The 24,869-nt window shown below is 39.4% G+C and overlaps 1 protein-coding gene across 4 annotated transcripts in view; it reads right to left on the bottom strand.

The window, feature by feature from the left end:
* Positions 1 to 6,892: 6,892 nt before the first annotated feature.
* The window catches only part of chka (choline kinase alpha), a 52,046-nt gene continuing 34,069 nt past the window's right edge, over positions 6,893 to 24,869 (bottom strand). For all 4 annotated transcript variants that reach the window (XM_059975906.1, XM_059975907.1, XM_059975908.1 and 1 more), the window contains 9 exons: positions 23,059 to 23,172; positions 22,042 to 22,175; positions 19,861 to 19,965; positions 19,256 to 19,314; positions 18,953 to 19,037; positions 16,704 to 16,812; positions 12,574 to 12,680; positions 9,406 to 9,487; positions 6,893 to 9,259 (listed from right to left, as the gene is read on the bottom strand). In XM_059975906.1, the coding sequence (XP_059831889.1) occupies positions 9,200 to 9,259; positions 9,406 to 9,487; positions 12,574 to 12,680; positions 16,704 to 16,812; positions 18,953 to 19,037; positions 19,256 to 19,314; positions 19,861 to 19,965; positions 22,042 to 22,175; positions 23,059 to 23,172 (855 nt within the window). In that variant the 3' untranslated portion in view covers positions 6,893 to 9,199. The remainder of the gene's footprint in view (positions 9,260 to 9,405; positions 9,488 to 12,573; positions 12,681 to 16,703; positions 16,813 to 18,952; positions 19,038 to 19,255; positions 19,315 to 19,860; positions 19,966 to 22,041; positions 22,176 to 23,058; positions 23,173 to 24,869) is intronic.

Below are 24,869 nucleotides of genomic sequence, written 5' to 3'. Positions count from 1 at the left end.
TGAACAGAGAGATTTTGGGGTCCAAGTTTATAGCTTCTTGGAAGGTTGATAGGGTGGTTAAGGTGGCTTCTGGAATACTTGTTTTCATTAGGTCGAGGCTTTGAGTTAAGTCAAGAGGTTATGTTGCAACTTTACAGAACCTGGCTGCATCTGGAGTATTACATACAGTTCTGGTTGTCCCACTATAGAAAGGATATTGAGGCTTTGGAGAGGGTTTTCCAGGATGCTGCCAGGTTTAGAGGGAATGTGCTATCAAGACCGACAGGGAGAACTTGTGCTGTTTTATCTGGAGCAGCAGAGGCTGAGGGGAGATTTGATGGAGGTTTATAGGATTACGAGAGGCATAGACAAGGAATATCTTTTTCCCCAGGGTAGAAATGTCTAATATGAGAGGGCGAGAAGGGGTAGGTTCAAAGGGGATGTGAAGAGCAAGTTGTTTTTTACTAAGAGTGGTGGATGCTTGGAATATGCTACCTGGTCTAGTGGAAGAGGCAAATACATTAGAGGCTTTTAAGAGACATTTAGATAGGCATATGAATGAGGAAGATGGAGGGATATGGGCATTGTGTAGGTAGGAGGAATTAGTTTTGGGGTTTTTTTTGCCGGTTTGGCACAACATTGTGGGCCAAATGGCCTGTTCCTGCGCTGTACTGTTCTGTTTGAAAATGTCAGTAAGAAAATTTCCAACAGCACTACAGCCAGTTATCAAAGAACAGATTTAAGATAATGGGATGCAACAAAGAAGTGCCATTTACTGTATACTTTCCTCTTGACCTCCCAAAACGTAAACACTTCACATTTACCATGATTAAATTCCTTCACCTAAATTTCCAGCTGATCCATATCCTCCAGATCACTTGCAGAATTCCACCAACTTCTGTGCCGTCTGCAATCTTACCAATCAAAACATACATTTTCATCCAAATCATAGCATTTATTACAGTCAAATGAATAGTTCTCTCAGAAGAGCTGACACAGGCAAAGTGAAACTAATTCTGTTTTGCACCATTGAGATTCTCACAAAATGTTGATTTGTTTTCAAGGTACCAATATCTAGTATTAAAATTAAAAGATCCATCAGATTTGAGATACTTATTGCATACTCTGCTCTGTACTTTCCATAAACAAGGGTTTTTAAAGTCTCAAGTGATTGACTTGCAGCAGAAGTATTAAAATTCTCGTAAATTCTGTCACACACTGGAAACAAAATTAAACTATTAAGAATCACAGCTAAAAGTTTTTATTGTGCTTAAATGTCGAACCTGGTGATGGTTAATAGATCTGAATGGGTCATTTATTATGCCCTGCTAGTTGTGCAGAAAGTGAAAATGAGAACTGCTAGCTACTTAAGCATGATCACCTTGGACATAAAGTTAATTAAACCTTTTGATTTAATTAACTTTGCAGACAAATGCAATATACAAAGTAGTTTGGAGTTGAATTGGTAGAATCATCTTGGTCTTGAAGTAATTTCAAAGTACATAGAAATCTATGACAGAGTAGGAAGGCTTTGGCTCGAGAGGCTTCAGCGAGCAGATGCTGAGGGTGAGCTTGCTTCCAATGAGGTAGGGCTCGGTAAGCTCCTTTAATTAATCTAATTAGATTAGGAGTAGGTAATGGAGGCAGCAGTTAGGGCAGTTGAGTGCTCCGTTTGCAGTATGTGGGAAGTCAGGGCGAGCACAGCTGTCCCTGATGACTACACCTGCAAAAGGTGCATCCAGCTGCAGATCCTGACAAACCGTGTTAGGGAACTGGAGCTGGAGCTGGATGAACTTCAGATCATTGGGGAGGCAAAGGCAGAAAAGGACAGGAGTTTCAGAGAGATAGTCACCTCTAGGAGTCAGGAGACAGGTAGTTGGGTGACTGTCAGGAGAGGGAAGGGGATTAGACAGGAAGAGCAGAGCACCCCTGTGGCCTTTCCCATTAACAATAAGTATACCGTTTTGGATACTGTTGGTGGGGATGACCTACCAGGGACGAGTTGCAGTGGTTGTGTCTCTGGCACCGAGATTGGACTCTCATCTCAGAAGGGAAGGAGGGAAAAGAGGAGAGCAATAGTAATAGTTAGGAGGACAGTTAAGAGATTCGGTGGGAGTGATCGAGAATCGCGGATGGTCTGTTGCCTCCCTGGTGCCAGGGTCCGCAATATCTCGGATCGAGTTCTCCATATTCTCAAGAGGGAGGGTCAGCAGCCAGATGTTGTGGTCCACGTAGGGACCAATGACATGGATAGGAAGTAGCAGGTCCTGCAAAGAGAGTTTAAGGAGTTAGGTGCAAAGTTGAAGGACAGGACTTCCAGGGTTGCAATCTCAGGGTGCTAGTGAGGCTAGAAATAGGAAGATAATGCAGCTAAATATGTGGCTAAGGAGTTGGTGCAGGAGAGAGGGCTTCATGTTTCTGGACAATTGGGCCTTGTTCCAGGGAAGGTGGGACCTGTTCCGATGGGATGGGGTGTACCTGAACTGGAGGGGGACTAATATCCTTGCAGGAAGGTTTGCTAGTGCTGCTCCAGGGGGTTTAAACTAGATTTGCAGGGGGAGGGGAACCAGAGTGTTAGAGCAGGTAGTGAGGTGGAGGAGGATAAAGGTCATGCGAGAACTGCAAGTATAGTGCATGGAGTAAAGCCAGATCGAACATATAAAGAAGCTTTGAGGAAAGAGAAGCAGAATAAAGGGTGTAAAGGTCGTAAGGTAGAAGGGCTAAAGTGCAGGTACCTCAATGTGAGAAGTATCAGGACCAAAGGTGATGAACTGAGAGCTTGGATACATACATAGAATTATGATGTAGTGGCCACCAGGACAGGAATAGATTCTGAATATTCCTGGATTTCAGTGCTTTAAAACAGATTGAGAATGGGGGCAAAAGGGCAGGAGGGGTGGCATTACCTGTCAGGGATACTAATACAGCTACAGAAAGGGTGGGTAATGTAGCAGGATCCTCTTTTTAGTCAGTATGGGTGGAAGTCAGGAACAGGAAGGGAGCAGTTATTCTACTGGGGGTATTCTATAGGCCCCCTGGTAGCAGCAGAGATACTGAGGAGCAGATTGGGAGGCAGATTTTGGAAAGGTGCAAAAATAACAGGGTTGTTATCATGAATGACTTTATCTTCCCTAATATTGACTGGCACCTGATTAGTTCCAAGGGTTCAGATGGGGCAGAGTTTGTTAAGTGTGTCCAGGATGGATTCCTGTCACAGTATGTTGACAGGCCGACTAGGGGGAATGCCATACTAAATCTAGTATTAGGTAACGGACCAGGTCAGGTCACAGACCTCTCAGTGGGTCTAGGGGACAGTGATCACTGCTCCCTGACCTTTAGCATTATCATGGAAAAGGATAGAATCAGAGAGGACAGGAAAATCTTTAATTGGCAAAGGTCAATTTATGAGCCTATAAGGCTAAAACTTGCGGGTGTGAATTGGGATAATGTTTTTGCAGGGAAATGTACTATGGACATGTGGTCGATGTTTAGGGATCTCTTGCAGGATGTTAGGGATAAATTTGTCCCGGTGAGGAAGATAAAGAATGGTAGGGTGAAGGAACCATGGGTGACAAGTGGAAAATCTAGTCAGGTGGAAGAAGGCAGCATACATGAGGTTTAGGAAGCAAGGGTCAGATGGGTCTATTGAGGAACATACGTGTCAAAAAAGACACGTATGTTCGAATGCTCTTCATAGACTTCAGTTCAGCATTCAACACAATCATCTCTCAGAACCTGATTGGAAAGCTGATCCTACTGGGCTTGAACACCTCCCTCTGCAACTGGATACTAGACTTCCTGACTGGGAGACCTCAGTCAGTCCGGATCGGGAGCAGCATCTCCAACACCATCACACTGAGCACAGGGGCCCCCAGGGCTGAGTGTTCAGTCCACTGCTGTTCACTCTGCTGACCCATGACGGTGCTGCAACACACAGCTCGAACCATATCATCAAGTTCGCCGATGACACGACCGTGGTGGGTCTCATCAGCAAGAACGACGAGTCAGCTTACAGAGAGGAGGTGCAGCGGCTAACGGACTGGTGCAGAGCCAACAACCTGTCTCTGAATGTGAACAAAAGAGATGGTTGTTGACTTCAGGAGGGCATGGAGTGACCACTCCCCACTGAACTTTGATGGCTCCTTGGTAGAGATTGTTAAGAGCACCAAATTTCTTGGTGTACATCTGACGGAGAATCTCACCTAGTCCCTCAACACCTGCTCCATAGCAAAGAAAGCCCAGCAGCATCTCTACTTTCTGTGAAGGCTGAGGAAAGTCCATCTCCCACCCCCCCATCCTCATCACTTTCTACAAGGATTGTATTAAGAGCATCCTGAGCAGCTGCATCACTGCCTGGTTTGGAAATTGCACCATCTCGGATCGCAAGACCCTGCAGCGGATAGTGAGGTCAGCTGAGAAGATCATCAGGGTCTCTCTTCCTGCCATTATGGACATTTACACTACATGCTGCATCCACAAAGCAAACAGCATTATGAAGAACCGCACACACCCCTCATACAAACACTTCTCTCTCCTGCTGTCTGGGAAAAGGCACCAAAACATTCAGGCTCTTACGGCCAGACTATATAACAGTTTCTTCCCCCAAGCTATCAGACTCCTCAATACCCGAAGCCTGGACTGACACCTTGCCCTATTGTCCTGTTTATTATTTATTGTAATGCCTGCACTGTTTTGTGCACTTTATGCAGTCCTGGGTAGGTCTGTAGTCTAGTGTAGTGTTTTTTCTCTGTGTTGTTTTTTTACATAGTTCAGCCTAGTTTTTGCACTGTGTCATGTAACACCATGGTCCTGAAAAACATTGTCTCGTTTTTACTATGTACTGTACCAGCAGTTATGGTCGAAATGTCAATAAAAGTGACTTGACTTGACTTGAATATAGGGTAGCAAAAAAGGAGCTTAATAAGGGGCTGAGGAGAGCAAGTAGGGGGCATGAGAAGGCCTCGGCGAGTAGGGTAAAGGAAAACCCCAAGGCATTCTTCAATTATGTGAAGAACAAAAGGATGACAGGAGTGAAGGTAGGACCGATTAGAGATAAAGGTGGGAAGATGTGCCTGGAGGCTGTGGAAGTGAGCGAGGTTCTCAATGAATACTTCTCTTTGGTATTTACCAATGAGAGGGAGCTTGATTTTGAGGACAATATTAGTGAGGTTGAAGTTCTGGAGCATGTTGATATTAAGGGAGAGGAGGTGTTAAAATACATTAGGACGGGTAAGTCCCCGGGGCCTGATGGAATATTCCCCAGGCTGCTCCACAAGACAAGGGAAGAGATTGCTGAGACTCTGGTTAGGATCTTTATGTTCTCATTGTCCACAGGAATGGTACCAGAGGATTGGAGGGAAGTGAATGTTGCTCCCATGTTCAAAAAAGGTAGTAGGGATAGTATGAGTAATTATAGACCAGTGAGTCTTACGTCTCTGGTGGGAAAGTGTTGGAAAAGGTTCTTAAGAGATAGGATCTATGGGCATTTAGAGAATCATGGTCTGATCAGGGACAGTCAGCATGGCTTTGTGAATTTCACAAGAAACCATAGAATGGCAAATAACTAATGAGCAAAGGACGATAAACTGTGCAAATAAAAATCCTTGAAAAATCAGTCTGTAGTTTATAAAATCAGTTCAGAGCAGTGGTAATTGAACTTTTATGCATGCCTGTTCAGGAGCCTTGTGGTTGTAGGGTAATAACTGTCCAAGAACCTGGTGGTGTGGCACCCAAGCCTTCTGCATCTCCTCACAAAAAATGGGCACGCCCTGAATTGTGGGGGATGTAGGGTTCTTCGATGATGGACGCTGCTTTTTGTGTGGCCTTACTCCATGTAAATATCCTCAATGGTAGTGAGGGCTTGGTTTGTAATGGACTGGCCTGTGTCCACTGCTTTGTTACCCTTTCCATTCCTGGGCATCTGTGTTCTATCCCAGGCTGTGCTGCAACCAGTTAGGGTGCACCTACAGAATTTGAATAAGTTTCTGATGGCATGCCAAACCAGTGCAAACTTCTATGTAGGTGGTGTTCTTATTCTTTCTTTGTAATGACATTCTTCGTACGATGCCATAGTAACAGTGGTTAGCACAGCGCTATCACACTTAGGGGCATTCTGGAGTTCAGAGTTCAATTCTAACATCACATGCAAGGAGTTTATATATACTCCTCACCAATGTACAGGTTTCCTCTGGGTGCTCCAGCTTCCTCTCAGTCCAAAGACGTACTGGTTAGCAGGTTAATTGGTAAATTGTCCTGTGATTAGGTTAGGGTTAAATAGATGGGTTGCCAGGCGGTGCCACTTGTTGGGCTGGAAGGACCTGCACCACGCTGTAGTTCTAATTATGTGCTGATCCCAGGGGCAAGTGCCGGGAGAGTGGTGGAGGTACTTAGATGGGCACATGAACATGTATTGGAAAGAGATGGACCACGTGTAGCAGATAGAATTAGTTTAACTTGGCATAACAGTCAGCATAGACAGTGTGGGCCAAATGGCTTGCTTCTATACTGTGCTGTTCTACATTCAGAGGTAATACCAAACACAGCTTTATTATGGTACTCGATTTAGATGACAGTATACATTATTTTCACAGGAGCAGATTTAAATATTTTACACCCCGATCATAAAACTTTACTGTGGACTTTAAGTTGGCAACATTTCATTGCCAACAAAATGCGAATTAATTGGCAGCTAAATCACATCGGTTTAACATTAGTTAACCAAGCTAAAATTATACCTGATTGATGAAGGGGCAGCATCTCTACTTTATCACCTTCTCCCAACATTGTTTGATCATGAGGTTGCATCCACTTAGGAGTTATTTTACAAGCTAAGCATTCATTACAAGAACTGCCCTAAATGTAACATCTACATTCATAAATCTTTGGCACAGACAGTAAAATACATACTCTTCAATTCATATTTCCTTACACCGTTAGCAAAGACCTTTATTAAAAGATTTGATGCCATACATATACTGTGCATACAATGACATTTTACAAAAATACAACTGATTTGGCATTAACATAAACTTATCACACAACATCACTGCATTATAAAAAGCATTTACATTTTCTTTACAGTAATAAACAAAATCAATACCTCAGCATACAAGGTAAATTTTGATTGCTTATACTGCAATTCCACCAGTGCAATTATGCTATCTTACAGAAAAGGCAGGACTGGCTAGTAAAGCAGAAGTACTGTACGAAGGTAACATGGTTGATTTGTCATTAGCAGTTAGACTCTCAATGACAAATCAACATAAGTTCATTCACTGCTACCAAGTGGAATACTGTACCGAAATTTTACATTGCAATCTTAGTTTTGTTGGCATAGTTTAAGTTGGTAATTGCATTTCAAACAGTATTCTATCTAAACAACTAGATGTACAAAACTCTTAAAAATTAGGTTTTAGAGCTCTACTGGACCGGCTTGTGTCTGCATCTTGGTAAGATATTCAATTGGTATGAGGAGTTAAACCCTATTCTGGTGACCATCAGCTGGTACAAAAACATGTACAAAACATATGTACATATTAGCTTTCTTTTAGCATCAGCTTCATTAATGTTTTACCCTAGATAATTCAACAATAGCTTTAATGCTCACATACAAGAAACATTAATTTATAAACTATCCTGTTCCAATGAGTTTTGCCTTTGGTCTGAATTTCAGAGCTTAACCATATCTCTTGCAAAACATACAGTACCGTGGCATCAAGACAAAGGAAGTCAGATGTTAGCTTATTTGACCTATGTGAGCACGCCAACTGAGTTACAGACAATAAGTAAAATACTAAATTACCAATAAACGTGTCACCGTTACTCAATATGTACAGAGATTCACAATCTGATTGGCTTGGAAACTAAGAAGTGTATGATCCAAATAAATGCTAAAAAGTGATGTTTCTGGATTGGAAATTCTACTCTGGCATGAACAGCTGCCTTTTTACAAATTCCTGCTTGTTCACCTCTAATGGAGTCTTGCCAATGTTGAACTTTGAAAACTTGAGTTAGCTTAATCATTTACTATATTTGCAACTCCTGTTACAAAACCATTAAAATGTAATATATTTATTCACACTACAGTATTATTTATATAAAAGAGTATAAATGCAACACATTCTTTCAAAAAGAGTCCAAATGTATGACATGTCAGAATGGAAAAAAATCAAAATAGCCAAAGCTTTATTTCCTAAATTATGATTTTTTAAGAACTACACCAGCTCATTATATCAGAAATGATTGTCCCATTTCAGTGATCAAGTTCTGTCCATAACACCTTTCCATTTATTAGATTTGTGTCCACAATTTTCCACCCTTATACTGAAGTCCAAAATAAACATAGGTATTTGCACTAGCTAAACACCAGAGATGGAATATCTCACTTTAGGGCTACACTTAAAAGTTCAAATGATCTAACAATATGAATACCAGCAAAGAACACTGAAAGGCATCCTGGTTCATTAGCAGCTCGGACCATCTTATTGCAAGATTATTTGGAGATGACTGGGAAGATACAAGCATTTAAAGAGTTATCCCACCAGGTTGCTAAACCTCTAGCTTTTCAATCAATAGGATTTGGGTGCCGTTGCCCTATATGGCTCAAATATCAGTTAGATGTCCTTATACCATTAATAAAGCAAAATTACACAATAGTGTATATACAAAATTAACTTCAGCAGCTTTGTTTCCCAATTAGTATGCAATAAATTATTACAGAATGTTTTAATCCACATTTACAGGTAAGTTTTCCAACAAATAAATCAACTATGTATGGCTCATTTGTACAGTTACTTTACCTAAAAAATAAGCTTTGCTGAAAAACAGAAGAGTAATGTAAAAAAAGGCTTTTAAAAATACATGTCAAATTTTCAGGCTGGAAGAATATTTTAGATGTACACTATTCAATATTTTGTTCACCAAATATCTAGCAAATAAAATTACTCCAGTTAAAGGATTAATTAACCATTTAGTATTGATTTAACAATACATTACTGTGCTTTTTAAAATTCTATTTATAAAGCAACTCTAAAAAGTAAACATAACTTTTTGCATTCCATAAAGTTGATTTTTAACACTATAAATCCATGTTCTACCACATGAATCAAATACCCACAGCCAGATCTCTATTGGATATTGCTGCGACGTTCCTTAATTGGCCCTGCCAGCGTTACTTTTCTTCCTTCGTCTTCATTTCACACACTGGATCATCCACTAGATTTCAAACACCAAGATGCCTCTTCTGTTCAAAATAGGTTTCAAATCTTGCAACAGCATATTCCTGTGGAAGAAAGAATTATATTCAACAATTAAAATTATAATGTTTTGATTTCACTTGTCTTCAAGATATAAAAATTGCTCCAATGTATATGTATTACGTGTACTGATGACTAAACTTCCCACTGAAAATGACAATATTGTACTCACCAAATATCCAAATTCAATTGTTGAAATCCGTGCTTGAATAATAGACCATAGGCCCCAAAAGAAATGTGATGCAAGTGCGTATCTGCAAATTTTAAACACATTATTCAAATTTCACATCCATTGATGTATGGCCACAAAGAAAGAGCTTTACCTAGCATAATGTATAAATACTGCATATAGAACCACAAAGAAATATGATAGGGCACTTCACTGATCTCAGATTTAACACAGAATGACCTGATTATCTTGCATCATTCAGCATCACCAAAAAAACCCTATCTTAATGGTTTCTCCACAAATACACTTATTCACAGTATTTAAATACCATTGAGCTTGTTTAAAAAAAATGGCTACTGAGCTGCCTGCTAATGCTATATTTTACTTTCTATAGCTTCTCTTCTCCCCCCCACCCCACCATTTTCTCGATCAAGTTTATCAAGGCCAAATAATGAAAATCTATTTAAAGAATAACCATTTTTGTTTCCACAGAAGTTGTCCATCATGATATGAATTTCCAGCAACACACAAAATTCTTATACGGATGAGGTACAGCAAACTCCAAGTTGAACAGACATGAGAAGAAATTGTCACCAACAGAGCAATGAATCTTTGTGGTTCTCTAATTAAAATGTTCTATTGCTTAATACATTCAGATTTTTTTTAAATAAATAAAATCAAGTCAATCAAGAGAACAAGATAAGAATAGATCTGATTAATTGCCAGGATGAGCACAAAGGCCTGAATGGCCTTCGATGCTTGCTTTGGCACCAGTAACTACATTGCTTTATCTCTGTGCATTTTAAACAAGGCAACAGCACACATTTTAGATCTTAAAAACCATTTTGAAAACTTGACAGCAGTTATTCAGTAGTTGAAACCCCATTTTTAAGAGGATGAAGTAAAATGAGTTCCTAATGTGACAGAAGATGAGTTTGAAAACTACCAGCAACAGACACAAGTTTGAATCCAGTTCTTCTATTTGGATGAAAACCATCCTGTCTCAATTGAGCACAAAAGGTTGAAACATTTCCTAACTGGCTGATAAACGTTGCAACACAGAACATAATAAAAATCACACCAGTGTAGCAGAAGATGGTCTTCTAAGGGTCCTAATATCCATTAGACAATAGATGCAGAAGTAGACCATTCGGCCCTTTGAGCCTGCACTGCCATTCTGAGATCATGACTGATCATCTACTATCAATACCCGGTCCCTGCCTTGTCCCCATATCCCTTGATTTCCCCCATCCATAAGATACCTATCTAGCTCCTTTTTGAAAGCATCCGGAGAATTGGCCTCCACTGCCTTCCAAGGCAGTGCATTCCACACCCCCACCGCTCTCTGGGAGAAGAAGTTTTTCCTTATTGTCCAGATGCATTTGCATTATTGGTGTAAACTTTCAGGATAAATAATTAGTAGCCATCCTATCATTGGTACATTGATTTTGCTCAGGAATAAATTATGAATTGCAGCTGGCTCCAAGCCCGTAATTGGCATAGCATTGGTAATGTGTAAATGCACATTGTTGTTGCTTACAAGCACAGCCTCCCAGAACTAATTTCTCAAGTAACCGAGGGATTCGTTTCAGCACTGAAGCTAATACAGTTGCAGGAAACACTTTGATTACAGGATGAGTGGCAGAAAACAGTGGCTGGCATAGCAACTACTGGGTCAGGAATCAACTTGCAAACCATAAATTTTGGTTGGCAATGAGAAGTAGTGGTGGTTTTCCACTTACTGCACTCTTTCAGCAGCACATCACTATTCATACTTAGAAATGGGCAGAACTCGCACTAATGCTACAACTATGCTTCAATGTTGTTCAATGGCCGTAAAAACACGACAGCACAGAAACAGGCTGTGCTGATTTGCACATTACCTGCAAATCATTATTAGATCGTTATTTCTCCATTTGCCAACTCTGTAAGATGACTCCATAAGAGCCAACAGTTATAATTAACTCAGAACAGAAGCATTTACCAACACCCTCTCAGTAAATGGGCATTCCTATCTATGAGCTAACAATACTTCCACTTCAAAGAACATGAGATTTTAACTCTGTGCAGGAGTTTATATTATAGTGGGATGGAGGCGAGAGAGGGACGAGGATAGTGAGAAGAGGAGGGGATGAGCTTGGAGGACAGCGTGCCGAGACCTGGGACTGACTCCTTCAGATGACCTGCTGAAGGCTCAGTTGGGAATCACAATTCTGGTCTGTAGTAAGGCAGATTCAACATTACATCATGGATCTCAGATATTTGCTATTCTGAGCCTCAAGAAAATTTATAAAATAACAAAATGTTTATTTCCCAGGTTGGCTTGGTGAGGATTTGTGACTGCCAAGTTAAAACTGATAGAAACATTCGTTTCCACTTGGCTATCTTTTGTCAGAATGGATTAAAAATTCCAAATCACTAAATTCACTAGAGTGATTCTAACTGGCCACATTTCCATTGCTTCATAAGTAGTCTTAAATAATTGCAATGAACCTTAAATAATTTCTGGAAAAGAAACTGAAAATTTTCTGCAGTATGTAGATGTAAACCTATCTGCTATACTAATAAGGGCTTTTGTAAAGGATGTTTTTATATTTTCTATGTTTCTATGTTGTGGTGATATCTATATTTTTATGGAAATGTTCTGATATCTGTGAGGGGAAGAAATGCAAACGTATCTGGAAATTGAAGGTTTTGTTATGTTGAGCAAAAATAATAAAAAAATTTCTATGAATCTTAAGGTTATTTCCCATGTCGTATTTCAGTTTCTATCAAAGATAGATTAACCAGATCTTCAGAAGTGTTCATATCTGTAAAAACAGCTAATTTCCCTATTTCCACACTCCATCCACTAATTTGGTATAACCCAAGGTAAAATAATACTATGTCAATTTCCCCCAATACTGGCGTGGAGCTCTTAACCCAGCACAGAACATGATAATAAATGGACAATATTTTCACATTAACAGTTTTAGGGCTGGTTATTGGTTTAATCAATTATTTCAGTGTGTCCTCTCACTGAGGCTTGGTTTAACCATCAGAATTCATAATCAGCAAGCTGCAGAGCGAGCCATACAATACAAAAGCTGTCCTTTGTACCGATCATGTCCATTGAATTGTTGTGCGTAGAAAGTCAATTCAAAGGCTAATGTAATAGATTTTTATATTCACCTATTTACTTCTTCCAGCATCTGTTCCTCCATTTTTGTAATCTGTTTTTCATTTATGACTTCACAGTCATTCTGCAGCTCTGCATTGTAAGCTCGAATAAAATGAAGCTGTCAGAAAATGCAATATTATTAAAAACAGCAGAAGTATCCAATGTTAAACTAAAAAACACACTTCATTTCAATACTATGTCATTGGCTCTTCACTCAACTCTGGAATATCTGGACGGTGAGGATGCATGTATCAAGAGGCTCTACACTGACTATAACATGAATTTAAATACTATCATACCCTCAAAATTAATCAGTAAGCTTCAAGACCTTGGCCTCAATACCTCCTTGTGCAACTGGATCCACGATTTCCTCACTTGCAGACCCGAGTCAGTTTGGATTGGCAACATCTCATTCAATGTCAGCAAGATCAAGAAGATGACTATTGACTTTAATTGGAAGACACCAGAGGTCCGTGAGTCAGTTCTCATCAGGGGATCAGAGGTGGAGGGGGTCAACAACTTTAAATTCCTCGGTGTTATCATTTCGGAGGATCTGTCTTGGGTGCAGCATGCATGTCGTTATGAAAGTGCATCAGCACCTCTACTTTCTCAGAAGCTTGTGAAGATTCAGCATGTCATCTAAAACTTTGAAAAGCTTCTGGAAATGTTTGGCAGAGAGTATATTGACTGGTTGCATCATATCCTGATTATGGAAACACCAATGCCCTTGAACAGAAAAGCCTAATTAGTGGATATGGTCCACTCCATCATGGATAAAGCCCTCCCCACCATTAAGCACATCTCATGAAGCATTGCATAGGACACCCATCACCCAAGCCATGTTCTCTTCTCACTGCTGCCATCAGGATGAAGGCACAGGAGTCTTAGGACCCACACCAGCAGGTCAAGAACAGTTATTACCTCTCAACCATCAGGATCTTGAACCAGAGGTGTTAACATCACTTGTTCCATCACTGAACAATTCCCATAACCTATGGACTCACTTTCAAGGACTCATCATCTCATGACCATGTTATTCATTAATTATTTGTTATTACTTTTTCTGTATTTACACAATTTATTGTCTGTTGCACATTGGTTGTTTTTCCCCATCCCATTGTCCGTCTCTCATTAATTTGTATATTTACTTAGATTGCCCATAAGAAAATTAATCTCAGGATTATATATGGTAAAATATATGTACTTTAATAAATCTACTTCTAACTTTTAACAATATTCTGTTCTTCACTGAGGCCACCATCGGTCAGAGTTGACCATGGATGTTTTGTTCTAGCTGTCTAAATACGCAAGCGTGGGCAGCAAGCTGTTGGCACATAGCAAGCTCCCCCTCTCCATGCAGCTGATGAACCAAAGGAACAGCAGACACCAACAGTTTGGTACCAGCAGCATCACAGGAGTTGCCATTCAGCTTTGAACTCCATGCAGGACTGCCTTAGAGACTCCAGCTGCGGATTCCCCTCGCTCCCCCTGGGATTTACTACCCAAGGCTTCGCCATGAGTGGGTACAGCTGTAAGACAGCGGAGGTTTGAGATCAGAGTTTTCCTTCTCCTGGAGTTGCTGCCAACAGTGGCTAATTAGCCCCATTTGTCTGAAGTGACTGGAAGCAGTAATCCACCTTTGCCCCTTCTCCTGTCAGTAGAAATGGTTCCGCTGGGCTTAGTAGCTAAGCCACACGTGCATGCCAGGAGCTGGACGTGGAGGCTATTTTAGGTGCACGCCATTGGGAACATTTAATGGGTAGTGGGAGCTTTTCCCCATTACCACCTCCAGCTGTAGCAATTTTATTTATAACTGTAATTGCAAGACAAATGATTGGAGGAGATACTGCAGATCCGGAACAACACACACAAATTGCTGGAGGAACTCAGCAGGTCAGGCAGCATCTACAGAGAGGAACACTGAGTCAATGTTTCCGCTGAGACAATTCATCAAGACTCTTCAAAATAACTAACGGCAAGTCTGAGGGTGATAAATGTTTAAGGAATAACAATGTTTGTTGCTCATTTTGGGATTAATACTGCACTATTGCCAATGTAGATACAGGGAGATGCACCCCAGTGTCTTCCACAGAGACTGTTAAAAGTTATAGAAACAAAGAAAACCCTCAGCACAATACAGGCCCTTCAGCCCACAAAGATGTGCCGAACAGGTCCCTACCTTAGAAATACCTAGGCTTACCCATAGCCCTCTATTTTTCTAAGCTCCATGTACCTATCCAGAAATCTCTCAAAAGACCCTGCCATTTCCACCTCTGCCCATTCCACGTAAATCACCACTCTGTGTTAAAAAAAAATGTACCCCTGACATCTCTGTACCTACTTCCCAGCACCTTAAAATTATGGCCTCTCCTGCCAACCATTTCAGCCCTGGGAAAAAGCCTCTGATTAGCCACACAATCAATGCCTCTCATCATCTTATACATCTCTATCAGGTCACCTCTCATCCTCCGTTGCTCCAAGGAGAAAAGGCCGAGTTCACTCAACCTATTCTCATAAGGCATGCTCCCCAATCCAGGCAACATCCTTGTAAATCTCCTCTGCACCCTTTCTATGGTTTCCACGTCCTTCCTGTAGTGAGGTGACCAAAATTGAGCACAGTACTCCAAGTGGGGTCTAACCAGGTTCCTACATAGCTGCAACATTACCTCTTGGCTCTTAAATTCAATCCCACGGTATGCCCTCTTAACCACAGAATCAGCCTGCGCAGCAGCTTTGAGTGTCCTATGAACTCGGACCCCAAGATCCCTTGGATTTTCCACATTGTCAAGAGTCTTACCATTAATGCTATATTCTGCCATCATATTTGACCTACCAAAATGAACCACCTCACACTTATCTAGGTTGAACTCCATCAGTTATGTTTTATAGCTGGCAGTAGTCATATTTAATACCACAGAAAATACATTAAGACTGTAAGGACTTGAGAGAAATGGGATTCCCTGAAAGTATTGTTGTTCTAGAGTGCAGTTGACCATAGGGTTTTTCTGCAAGATACAGAAGTAGATTTGCCAGGCCTTTCTTCTCCGCAGATACTGCTGCTGTCCAGCTTGGGACCCGGCCAAATTCAAACACAGGACCATCCACGTCAAAACCCAGTACTGATGCCACTGCATCACTGGCCAGCTCGGTATACTAACAGGGTGGTTTAAAAGGTGCATGGTACGTTAGTCTTCATTACTTGGGAGACTGAGTTCAAGAGCCGCAGGGTAATGTTGCAACTTAATAAAACTCTGGTTAAGCCGCACTTGTTCAGGTTGGTTTGTCTTATTATAGAAAGATCGTGGCAGCTTAGCGAGGATACAGAGTAGATTTAACAGGATGCTACCTGGATTAGAGGACATGTCTTTTTTGCTCTAGATTTCCACAAATACAATCTCTTGTGCCTCAAAGGTCTAGTCTAAGTATAAGCACATTTAAGACAGTTAATAAATTTCTTCTCTCAGGATCATGAATCTTGGCTGGAGGCTTGGTAATCAGATCATTCAAACAGATCAACAGATTTTGCGATGTTGGAGTAATCAAAGGATATGGAGATAGCGTAGGAAAATGGCAATGAGATGTTTTTGCGAACGGTAGATTAAGCTGAATGGACCAGATGGCTTACTGCTGCTTCTAGCTCTTAGCCTTCCCTTAGTTCTGCCCAAATTCACTGGTTGGTTGACATCTATCATGTATTATAGACAAGAGGAACCATTTCATTGGACCAAGGATATAGATGCATGAACTGCTGGTATTGGGGCATGTCCTACCTATTTCTCCCAATCTTTCAGATGAGAATATAGATATCAGACAAGTCCCAACAATGCAGTGTAATACAGGGACCATTTAAAAACATCTTAACTTTTTAAAATTCATGTTGAATGCAGCAGTCTAGAAATAATACACAAGGACTGCAGATTTCTGATTATAACACCATCACTGAACTATAGTTCGTTATTATAGCTCATCTCTGTATATTAAACTTATGCATATAGCTTAGTATGCATAAATTAGCTTTAGGTTAATGATGCAGTATCACTGAATGCTATACCAAGGAATGAAGTAAACTGAATACAATAATTTGAATTTGTCTACAGAGGATTAAAATGAATACTTGAAATTGCAGTACTTAAAGACATACCTGCTGCATTTTGGTGGGGTATTTCTTGATGTCAGCTTTAAAAAACGGATATTCATCGCAGTTGTAGTCATACATCCATTCACAGAAGTGATTCCCAAAATCAAATCCTCTATAATAATAAAAAATTATTAACTGAATACATTTTTCATGTATGTCTTTATTCTTCAATCCCCCAATCTTTCAAGTAAGTTAGCCTGGCCAATCTCTTTTGAAGTGCCTCTAATACTACTACATCCTTTGAGGAATGTAATTAGTGCACAGGAACGAGGCAAGTGAAAGATGACTGGGAAAATGATACAGCTGTCAAGACTGCAGGTTTAAACGATGGATACTGGTTTTCAGTAGCAGGTGTGCATAGGTCGGGCACAAACATGCAGAACCATGGGGATAGAAATAAAAGAATAACTAGAAAGGGAGGAGGAGGAGCTAGAATCTCAGCTCCAAATAAATAATGAACATGCCTGGTTCTGATTCACACAGCAGCCTGGAAGAACAAAGAAAAGGCCAAGAATTACGGCAAGACAAAAAGCAACTTTACAGTTACTGGTCATCAGCTAGAAATAAGTACTGGAAAGGTTTCTACAACTGTAACTAGAATCTAGATGTCTTTGTTAAAGAGTGAAAGGAAGCTGGTTATCAGCCCAAGAAAGAAGAATATTAAATAGCAAGGGAACGGGTAGGGGAATCTGACCAGAGAGTGTGACTTTTATAATGGAAAACAAATTAGATTAATGTCATTTTTTGTTATCTCAGCATAAAATGTCATGATTTCTTGAAATATGGATTTAAAATGTATTGAAGTTAAAGGGAAGCAGCTGCATATTTTCTAGGTAATGCTAGGATATTGTGGCCAAAGTCTAATTTGTGATTCCTTGTCTAGCAAAGCCTGAAAAGGTTGAAGGTTTGGGAATTGTTTTAGCTCCATTTTCTTAATGATAAACCTTGAATAAAGAGACCATTACCCTTTGCAAATTAAGGGGAGTTTAAGTTAACAAGATGAATTTAAACACTGCATGCAAAAATATGCTCATATCCCTAGGTAACCTTCAAAGTAACAATTTTACACCCTGTATTTAAGCATGGAACATTTTGGTCAAGCTACTCAAAGTGACATCTTCTTTCGAGTAAATAGCATTTATGCATCTGATCAATTTTTAAAATTTCCTTGCTTTGAAGTTGAAATGGATCTGCAGATCCAAGTGATGCTCTCCAACTGTGAAACATGACAATTACTAGTTCCATCAGCGACAGAGGAAAATAGTATAACCGAGATCTGGTATTTGCACAACTAAAAGTTATAATATTTAACCTCACCATGCCCAAAAGACCTTGCAGAGGAATTGAACCTCTACTAATGATAATATGTTAAATAATTTAACTTGGCATCAGGTTCAGCTCAGACATCGTGGCCAAAGGGCCTGTTCCTGTACTGTTCTATGTGGTGTTCCCACCTCTACTCCAGCCGTCTACCTGGCTCTGCAGAGTTTCTGCTCCTTTTTCTGTTCTTTCTCCAAGTGTGGTCAAAGCCAAGAGAAAGGATAACCAATAGGCAAGAAACTGCTCTGTGCACAAGCCCGATCGCAAATGAAGCACTTTGTTGCCTTGCAGATCACTCTAAATATAAACCACCTAGGCAGCAATCATGGCAGTGCTTAAAAGAAATGAATCACAACCAAAATATTCAATGACGATCAATTCAACCAAAACAGGCACAGGGTTCTCATTCTGCTTAACCTCGTGTTAAAAGCACACTGATAGAAAAAGAGTGAAAAACACACTGTCAGCTGGCATACCACACGTGGGAAATGTGAATGTGTATGCTTGTAATGTTAAAGTTTACACTTCTACTTGTGATAAATAAAAAGTATTGACAAACCAAATTTTTATCCCAAATGCTTAGAGTAAACAGTTTCCCAACAAGCACAAGGTCTTTTCCAGTAACATCTTCAAAGCAATTATGGGAATTGTTGAAAGACTCAGGCAGTAATCAAAGACTTCAGGATCAGGGGATCAAATATTTGAAACTAATGATCATGGCAAAAAAACTTCTTATTTTTAATGATTCAAGAGATGAGCAGAAAAGCCTAAGTAAATGTTTGAAAAAGTCATTTAATGCACAAGTTTGAGTTCTGGTCATCTATCTAAATGACGTGTCTTGTTATTAACATCAGAATATAGTTAATATCTAGTACTAGAGCACAAATATCTTCAATTAATTACAGCTACTTTTAAAGTAGCATTACATTTACCTGAAATTGTAGCTACTGTATTCAAAGTCAATCAGCATCAGTTTCTGATCTGAGTTCTCAGCATTATCCAACAGCAGAAGATTTCCTGGGATGAAAAGTCAAAATTAGATTACAAAACAGCATGACTCTCCTGCAAATCTGTTACAACTCATAAGACACCTCCATTTTCCACACAATTGTCCTCAAATTTAAAACGAGAAGTTTCACAATTTTGTCTAAACAGACATTGCAAATATCTGAGACTATACATCTTACTTGGACAAATGAAACAATGTTAGTTTAATGTGCAGGGTATATTCTGACCTTCTTGACAGTCATTGTGACAGAAGACAACTGGTGAAGGAGTTGCTTGAAGCAAAGACCTAAAGAAAGAAGGGGGAAAATATGGCAGTAAGTGGCATGGTAGCAATTGCACACCCTATTCTTAGTATTCTTAAACTCACTCTACATTTCCTTTATTTTCCTTCAAACTTCATTTTCATCAGCAGTCAAAGTGTACTGAAATACTGATTAATTTGAGATGCAGCTGGTAAAATGAGTATAATTATTCCAATTTGTAAGTGTTCTTTTTAGAAGAATTTTACAATTTAAAGCACTCTGGCCAACTTTCTCAATGTAAATATAGTTACCACTTTCTCTTAATTAGAGAAAGTTAACACTTCAAGCTATCAAAATATTGTCAACCCAAAACACCTGACTGCTTCCCTGGTCACAGATCCTGCCTAACCAGCTGAGTATTTCTAGTAGCTTATTATGATATGAATTGTTTTTAAAAACATCATCCCTTTCCTTTCCAGCATGTGCTTCATCTCCCCACCTAAAGCATTCTGAATATTGGAGACTTTAATTATGCACAAGTAGTGTTTACTGTTTTATTCTTAGAGCACATTTTCACTTCAAAGCCCTACCTTAATTTCTCGAGTTCCTTAGGCAGGTTGTAACCAAGAAGTTTGTGGAATGTTCCAACATGCGATTCTCTTGTGAAGTTAATTCGCATCACTTGCTGTAAATACCTAATGATAAAAGAATATTGTTGATAATATTGCTGCTACTGATGAACAAGCAAGCAAGCTTGAAATAAAAGTGTTGTTTCTACTGCAGATTTATGCTCTATATGAACAGAACCAGAAGCAATAAACTTGAAAAGTAAAAAAAAGTCAGTGCAAACAGTGGAGATAATTAGGCCAGACCATGTCTGTAGAAAAAGAGTTAACATTTTTCATTTCCTGTACTGATGGAAGTCACTGATCTCAAGCATTAAATGTTCCTGTCTCCACAGATACTGCCTGAGCATCTCTACGATTTTGTTTTTAAACACTGCATAAGTAACGAGCTTAACAACTTCCTTGGTGCTTGTTAATTATATTCTATTCATTGATGACTTAGTGTGCAAAGTATAATTTGCTTTAAAATACAATATTTGAATAACTCTTCTTCATATGGACATCACTAGTTCTATTGCAATTTATCATTCTAAAATTCTAGACTATAATCAAGTCACACAGATTCTATGAGAAATATTAAACAAAGGATATCTTCAAGAAGCTATACTAACACTTATACCAATTAAACGGACTCAAATTTAATGAAATCATGACAAAAGGCCAAATCATAATGCTCTCTTGTGTTAGGTCAGATTGGCAACAGGACAGTGTTAGAATGGAGAGCAGAATTCTCAGGATGGAGGTGAGAGAGGAGGGTGGATAAAATTCTCTCTGTTGCCCTGCACTGATTGGTGACAATTGCTCACGACTGATTTTGTATGAATGAAGATTCTGATTTAAAGATCCCCAGACAAATAACCCCAAACAAAAATCACATCCCTGGTTCTCACAGAACAGCCAGAAATGAAAGATGTCGAAATCTTATAAGGAACTATGAATAACTTCGCAAAAAGGCAAGAAAATCAAAAATAACTGGGAAAAAGGTAACCTAAAGGACTTGCTGAATTCATCTAGCACTTTGGTTTGTTTGAGGGAAAACCAATAAACATTTTGAAGCTAAATTTATCTAAGAACTCTTTACTGATAGGTCAGATTCTACATTGCCAATCTAAAATATTTTCATGAATATCAATGGAAATACAGTCCCAATGTTTACTGTGACGGTAGCAAAACTAGAATTTCTGAACGTGCAGCTATAGCTTGACATAGTGGGCAAACATCCAAAATACATAAATGGGCAAAACACAAGAGTACAAGTACATTACCCAAATCATGATGCAAAAGAATCACCTTGGCCTTTCCTGCCAACTGATGTTTTGCTCATGCAATTAAGATGTTAAGAGACAATTAGAACTGGCTGATCTTTTTTCCCCCCAAAACAAGTTTGAGTGGAAATAAGGATGATCACTGTATTCTCTCTTCATTACAAACTCCACAATAAAAGCACATTACAGCTCGAGGTGGAGTCTGGAATTCAATTCTGACATCATTTGTTAGGAGTCTGCATGTTCTGCCATTGGAATACCTGGGATTTCTCTGGGTGCCCAGCCTCCTCCCACAATCCAAAGATACCCTGAGTAGGTTAACTGGTCACTGTAAATTGTCTCATGATTAGAGTAGGGTTAAACCGGACTGGAAGTTGTTTTTGGGGGGGGGGGGGGGGGGGTGTTGCTGGGTGATGCAGTTCAAAAGGCCAGAAGGGCCTATTCTGCACTGTATCTCAAAATAAAAATAAATTAAAGATAATATAATCACACTTTAGTGAGCCACAAGAGCATACCAAATTGGCAAGCAGAGCAACTGCAGGAAATGATTATACACTTGTTAAAATATAAATACTGGGAATTGCACCTATCTTTCTTAATTTGTCTTAAAAATAATACAATACATTCCATTCTGGTAAAACAATCAGAAGAATCAAAGGTATATAATAAATGGAAACAGAACAAACTCTAAGCACTGTAACCTGAAGCAAAAAGCAAATTGCCAGAGGAACTCAAACGGCCAAGTAGCATCTGTGGAGACAAAGAGATGACACAGATCCCGATTGCATGGTCCACTTTGTTCCTCTAGCAGTTTCGACTTTTTTGTTGCTTTATATAAAATGAATTTTGCACAAGTTATACTTATCAGTTAAGTACTTACTTTTCCATAGTGCAAAACAACCATTTTGGTTCTTTGTTAAATGGCATTGTCATTCTATGGAAGGTGGCCATCTTTTTTGCTATTTCTGTTGAAATACTTGGAATAGTCAGTTCACTGGTCTCCAATTTCCGACTCTAGAATGAAGTGACAAACATCCATGTATTGATCTGACCTGTTATACTGGATATTATTATAATAAAAGTATGACTGTCTATATTCAAATAGCTAGTTACTTGCCACAACACACCTCTTGCACCATCAAATTCAGTCTTCGTTATACAAAGTTCAAAAATTCCATTGTAAATTGTCAGAAGTTAAAAATGTTATTTGTTTCCACACAATTGTTTAAATATCTAATACTTCCTGTCCTCTATATTGTAGTTACACGATTAGATACCAACATTAATTAGTTTGATAAAGAAATATAAATTTATAACAATGGACAAATAAAAGCAGGTGCCTTAACAACCCTGAATCAAGTAATGGACAAAGTACCTGAACAACTTCCCAAAACGGTTACATTTTAGAGCCACTCGCAGCACAAAACTAGCCACATAAATTTGAGCAAACCTAACTGAAGTGAGTATTTCTGAATAAACCCTATGAAATTTAACTCATTTAATATTTAGTATAATGAAGTGCACCGCCTTTTAAATTATGTTCTTATTGATGCAAGACATATTAATTTACTATCCCATGATTTCTGCTAAAGCAGATTTGTTCCAATGATATTGGGAAGTAATTAACTTTAACTAGGCAGTGTTTGCAAGATAGTAGGTGTCAGAAGACTTCCCTCATACAAACTGGGGTAATGGGCTAAGTAACATTATTCCACGGACTTCTTGGACTTCAACCTACTTTGGGAAAAATTGTAAAGGTTTTACTTGCAAGTATTTAATAATAGCAACACTAGTAGAACACAAATGATATTGTGCTACCAAAAGCATTTGCCTCCATGTCTTTAACTTCCCACAATCACACCAGGCCACAATCAACAACAATTTATATTAGTCTTACTGCAATGAACTGTTCCAAACGACCCTGAGGGAAGATTCCATACAGTTTGGGACCAAGGGATCGTTCTGCCAAGATGGCAAACATAACACTTTCCAAAACCATGGCTTCAGTTCCCTGTGAAGTACAATATCAATTAACTGTTAATTACTTAAAAATAAAGTACTTTTCTAGCATACATTATTACTTTTAACCAAGACAATTGAGCAGAAACTGAAAATAACTAGTAGTAAGGTTTTTTTTAATTAGAGAAAAAGCCAAGGGGAATGTGCAAAATGCAGGAGAAAATGAATGGCTAAAGGGAGATTTATGCAAGACAAATATTAGTAGCTAAAGGATGCAGAAGGAGAAAAAAAAAGTCTAAATTTCACTGCAAATGGGAATAGAAAGATCATGATGAACTAAACACGACTTCAAATTGAAGAATAATTCATCTTCCTGTATCACTGATCAGCAATTCCCTGAATGATGGTGTTCCTTAAACAGGGAGACCAGGGCCTAACAAACTGACTCCAAGGTGTTAATGCAGAAGGCACCAGAATGGAGTTCTGTGTTACATCTGGTAATCCAAGACCAAGTAGAAAAGTCTCCAGCATTCGAATGCTTTAAAAACAAACAAGGTGACAGACACTGATAGGAGATCTTTTCGAATTATGTGGCACTTGGCAGTTTTATACTATGTGATCCTAAACAAGCAGGAAACAAATAATTCACTTGTGTTATGCAAAGTAAAATGAATGTTTTAAATAATCCTTCAATATCTGAGAACGTGCACGTTCATTCTTAACCTCTTGCCCCCCTTTACTTATCCCTAGATGTAAAGTAGGCAGAATGAAAGGAAACAGAAATATAGTACGTTTTCTAAAACTTCTCAAAACTTTGGTTTGAATCTTCGATCATTAGACATATGGATGACTACCATCCTCCATCTTACAGACTCATTGGGGGAAGGGGCCACAGAGTGGGGGAGAAGAAGGGTGAGGGTCAAGAGGGTGGAGAGGGACACAGAGAGAGGAAAAAATGAGAGCCACTACATACAACACTCCTGTGTTGAGAATCCAACACAAATCCAACAATAAATTGGCCCACGGCTGAGTAACTATGCCCTCCAAGTCAATGGTAACCATAGAGACTGAAAGGAATTCCAGTCAGGTCAAAGCCAGGGTTGACAGCTAGGATCTGCTACCATACCAATACTAGAAGCCTGTAAAAACAAAGCTTAGTTTTGAAGGATTACACAGCAAACCTCTGAAATAACTGGTAAAGGAAATAATGCAGAAGCAACTGAAGCCCGGCTCCATCACAGGAACTAGCCTTGTAAGACCTTTCCAAGCATATCGATGCAGTTATAAAGAAGGCATGACAGCGACTATACCTCATTAGGAGTTTGAAGAGATTTGTTATGTCAACAAATACACTCCAAAACTTCTATTGATATACCGTGGAGAGCATTCTGACAGGCTGCATCACTGTCTGGTATGGGGCAGGGTTGGGGGGGGTTACTGCATAGGACCAAAAGAAGCTGCAGAGGGTTATAAATTTAGTCAACTCCATCTTGGGTACTATCCTACAAAACACCCAGGACATCTTCAAGGAGCGGTGTCTCAGAAAGGCAGCATCCATTTTCAAGGAGCTCTAGCACCCAGGGAATGCCCCTTTTCTCACTGTTATCATTAGGTAGGAGGTACAGAAGCTTGAAGACACACACTCAGCGATTCAGAAACGGCTACGTACCCTCTACCAACCGATTCCTAAATGGACATTGAACCCTTGAACACTCTCACTTGTTAAATATTTCTGATTTTTGCACCATT

Source organism: Hypanus sabinus, chromosome 7 (genome assembly GCF_030144855.1).
Source record: "Hypanus sabinus isolate sHypSab1 chromosome 7, sHypSab1.hap1, whole genome shotgun sequence".
Taxonomy (NCBI): domain Eukaryota; kingdom Metazoa; phylum Chordata; class Chondrichthyes; order Myliobatiformes; family Dasyatidae; genus Hypanus; species Hypanus sabinus.
The sequence above is the reverse complement of the archived record's forward strand: the minus strand, read 5'-3'. Positions and strand labels throughout refer to the sequence as shown.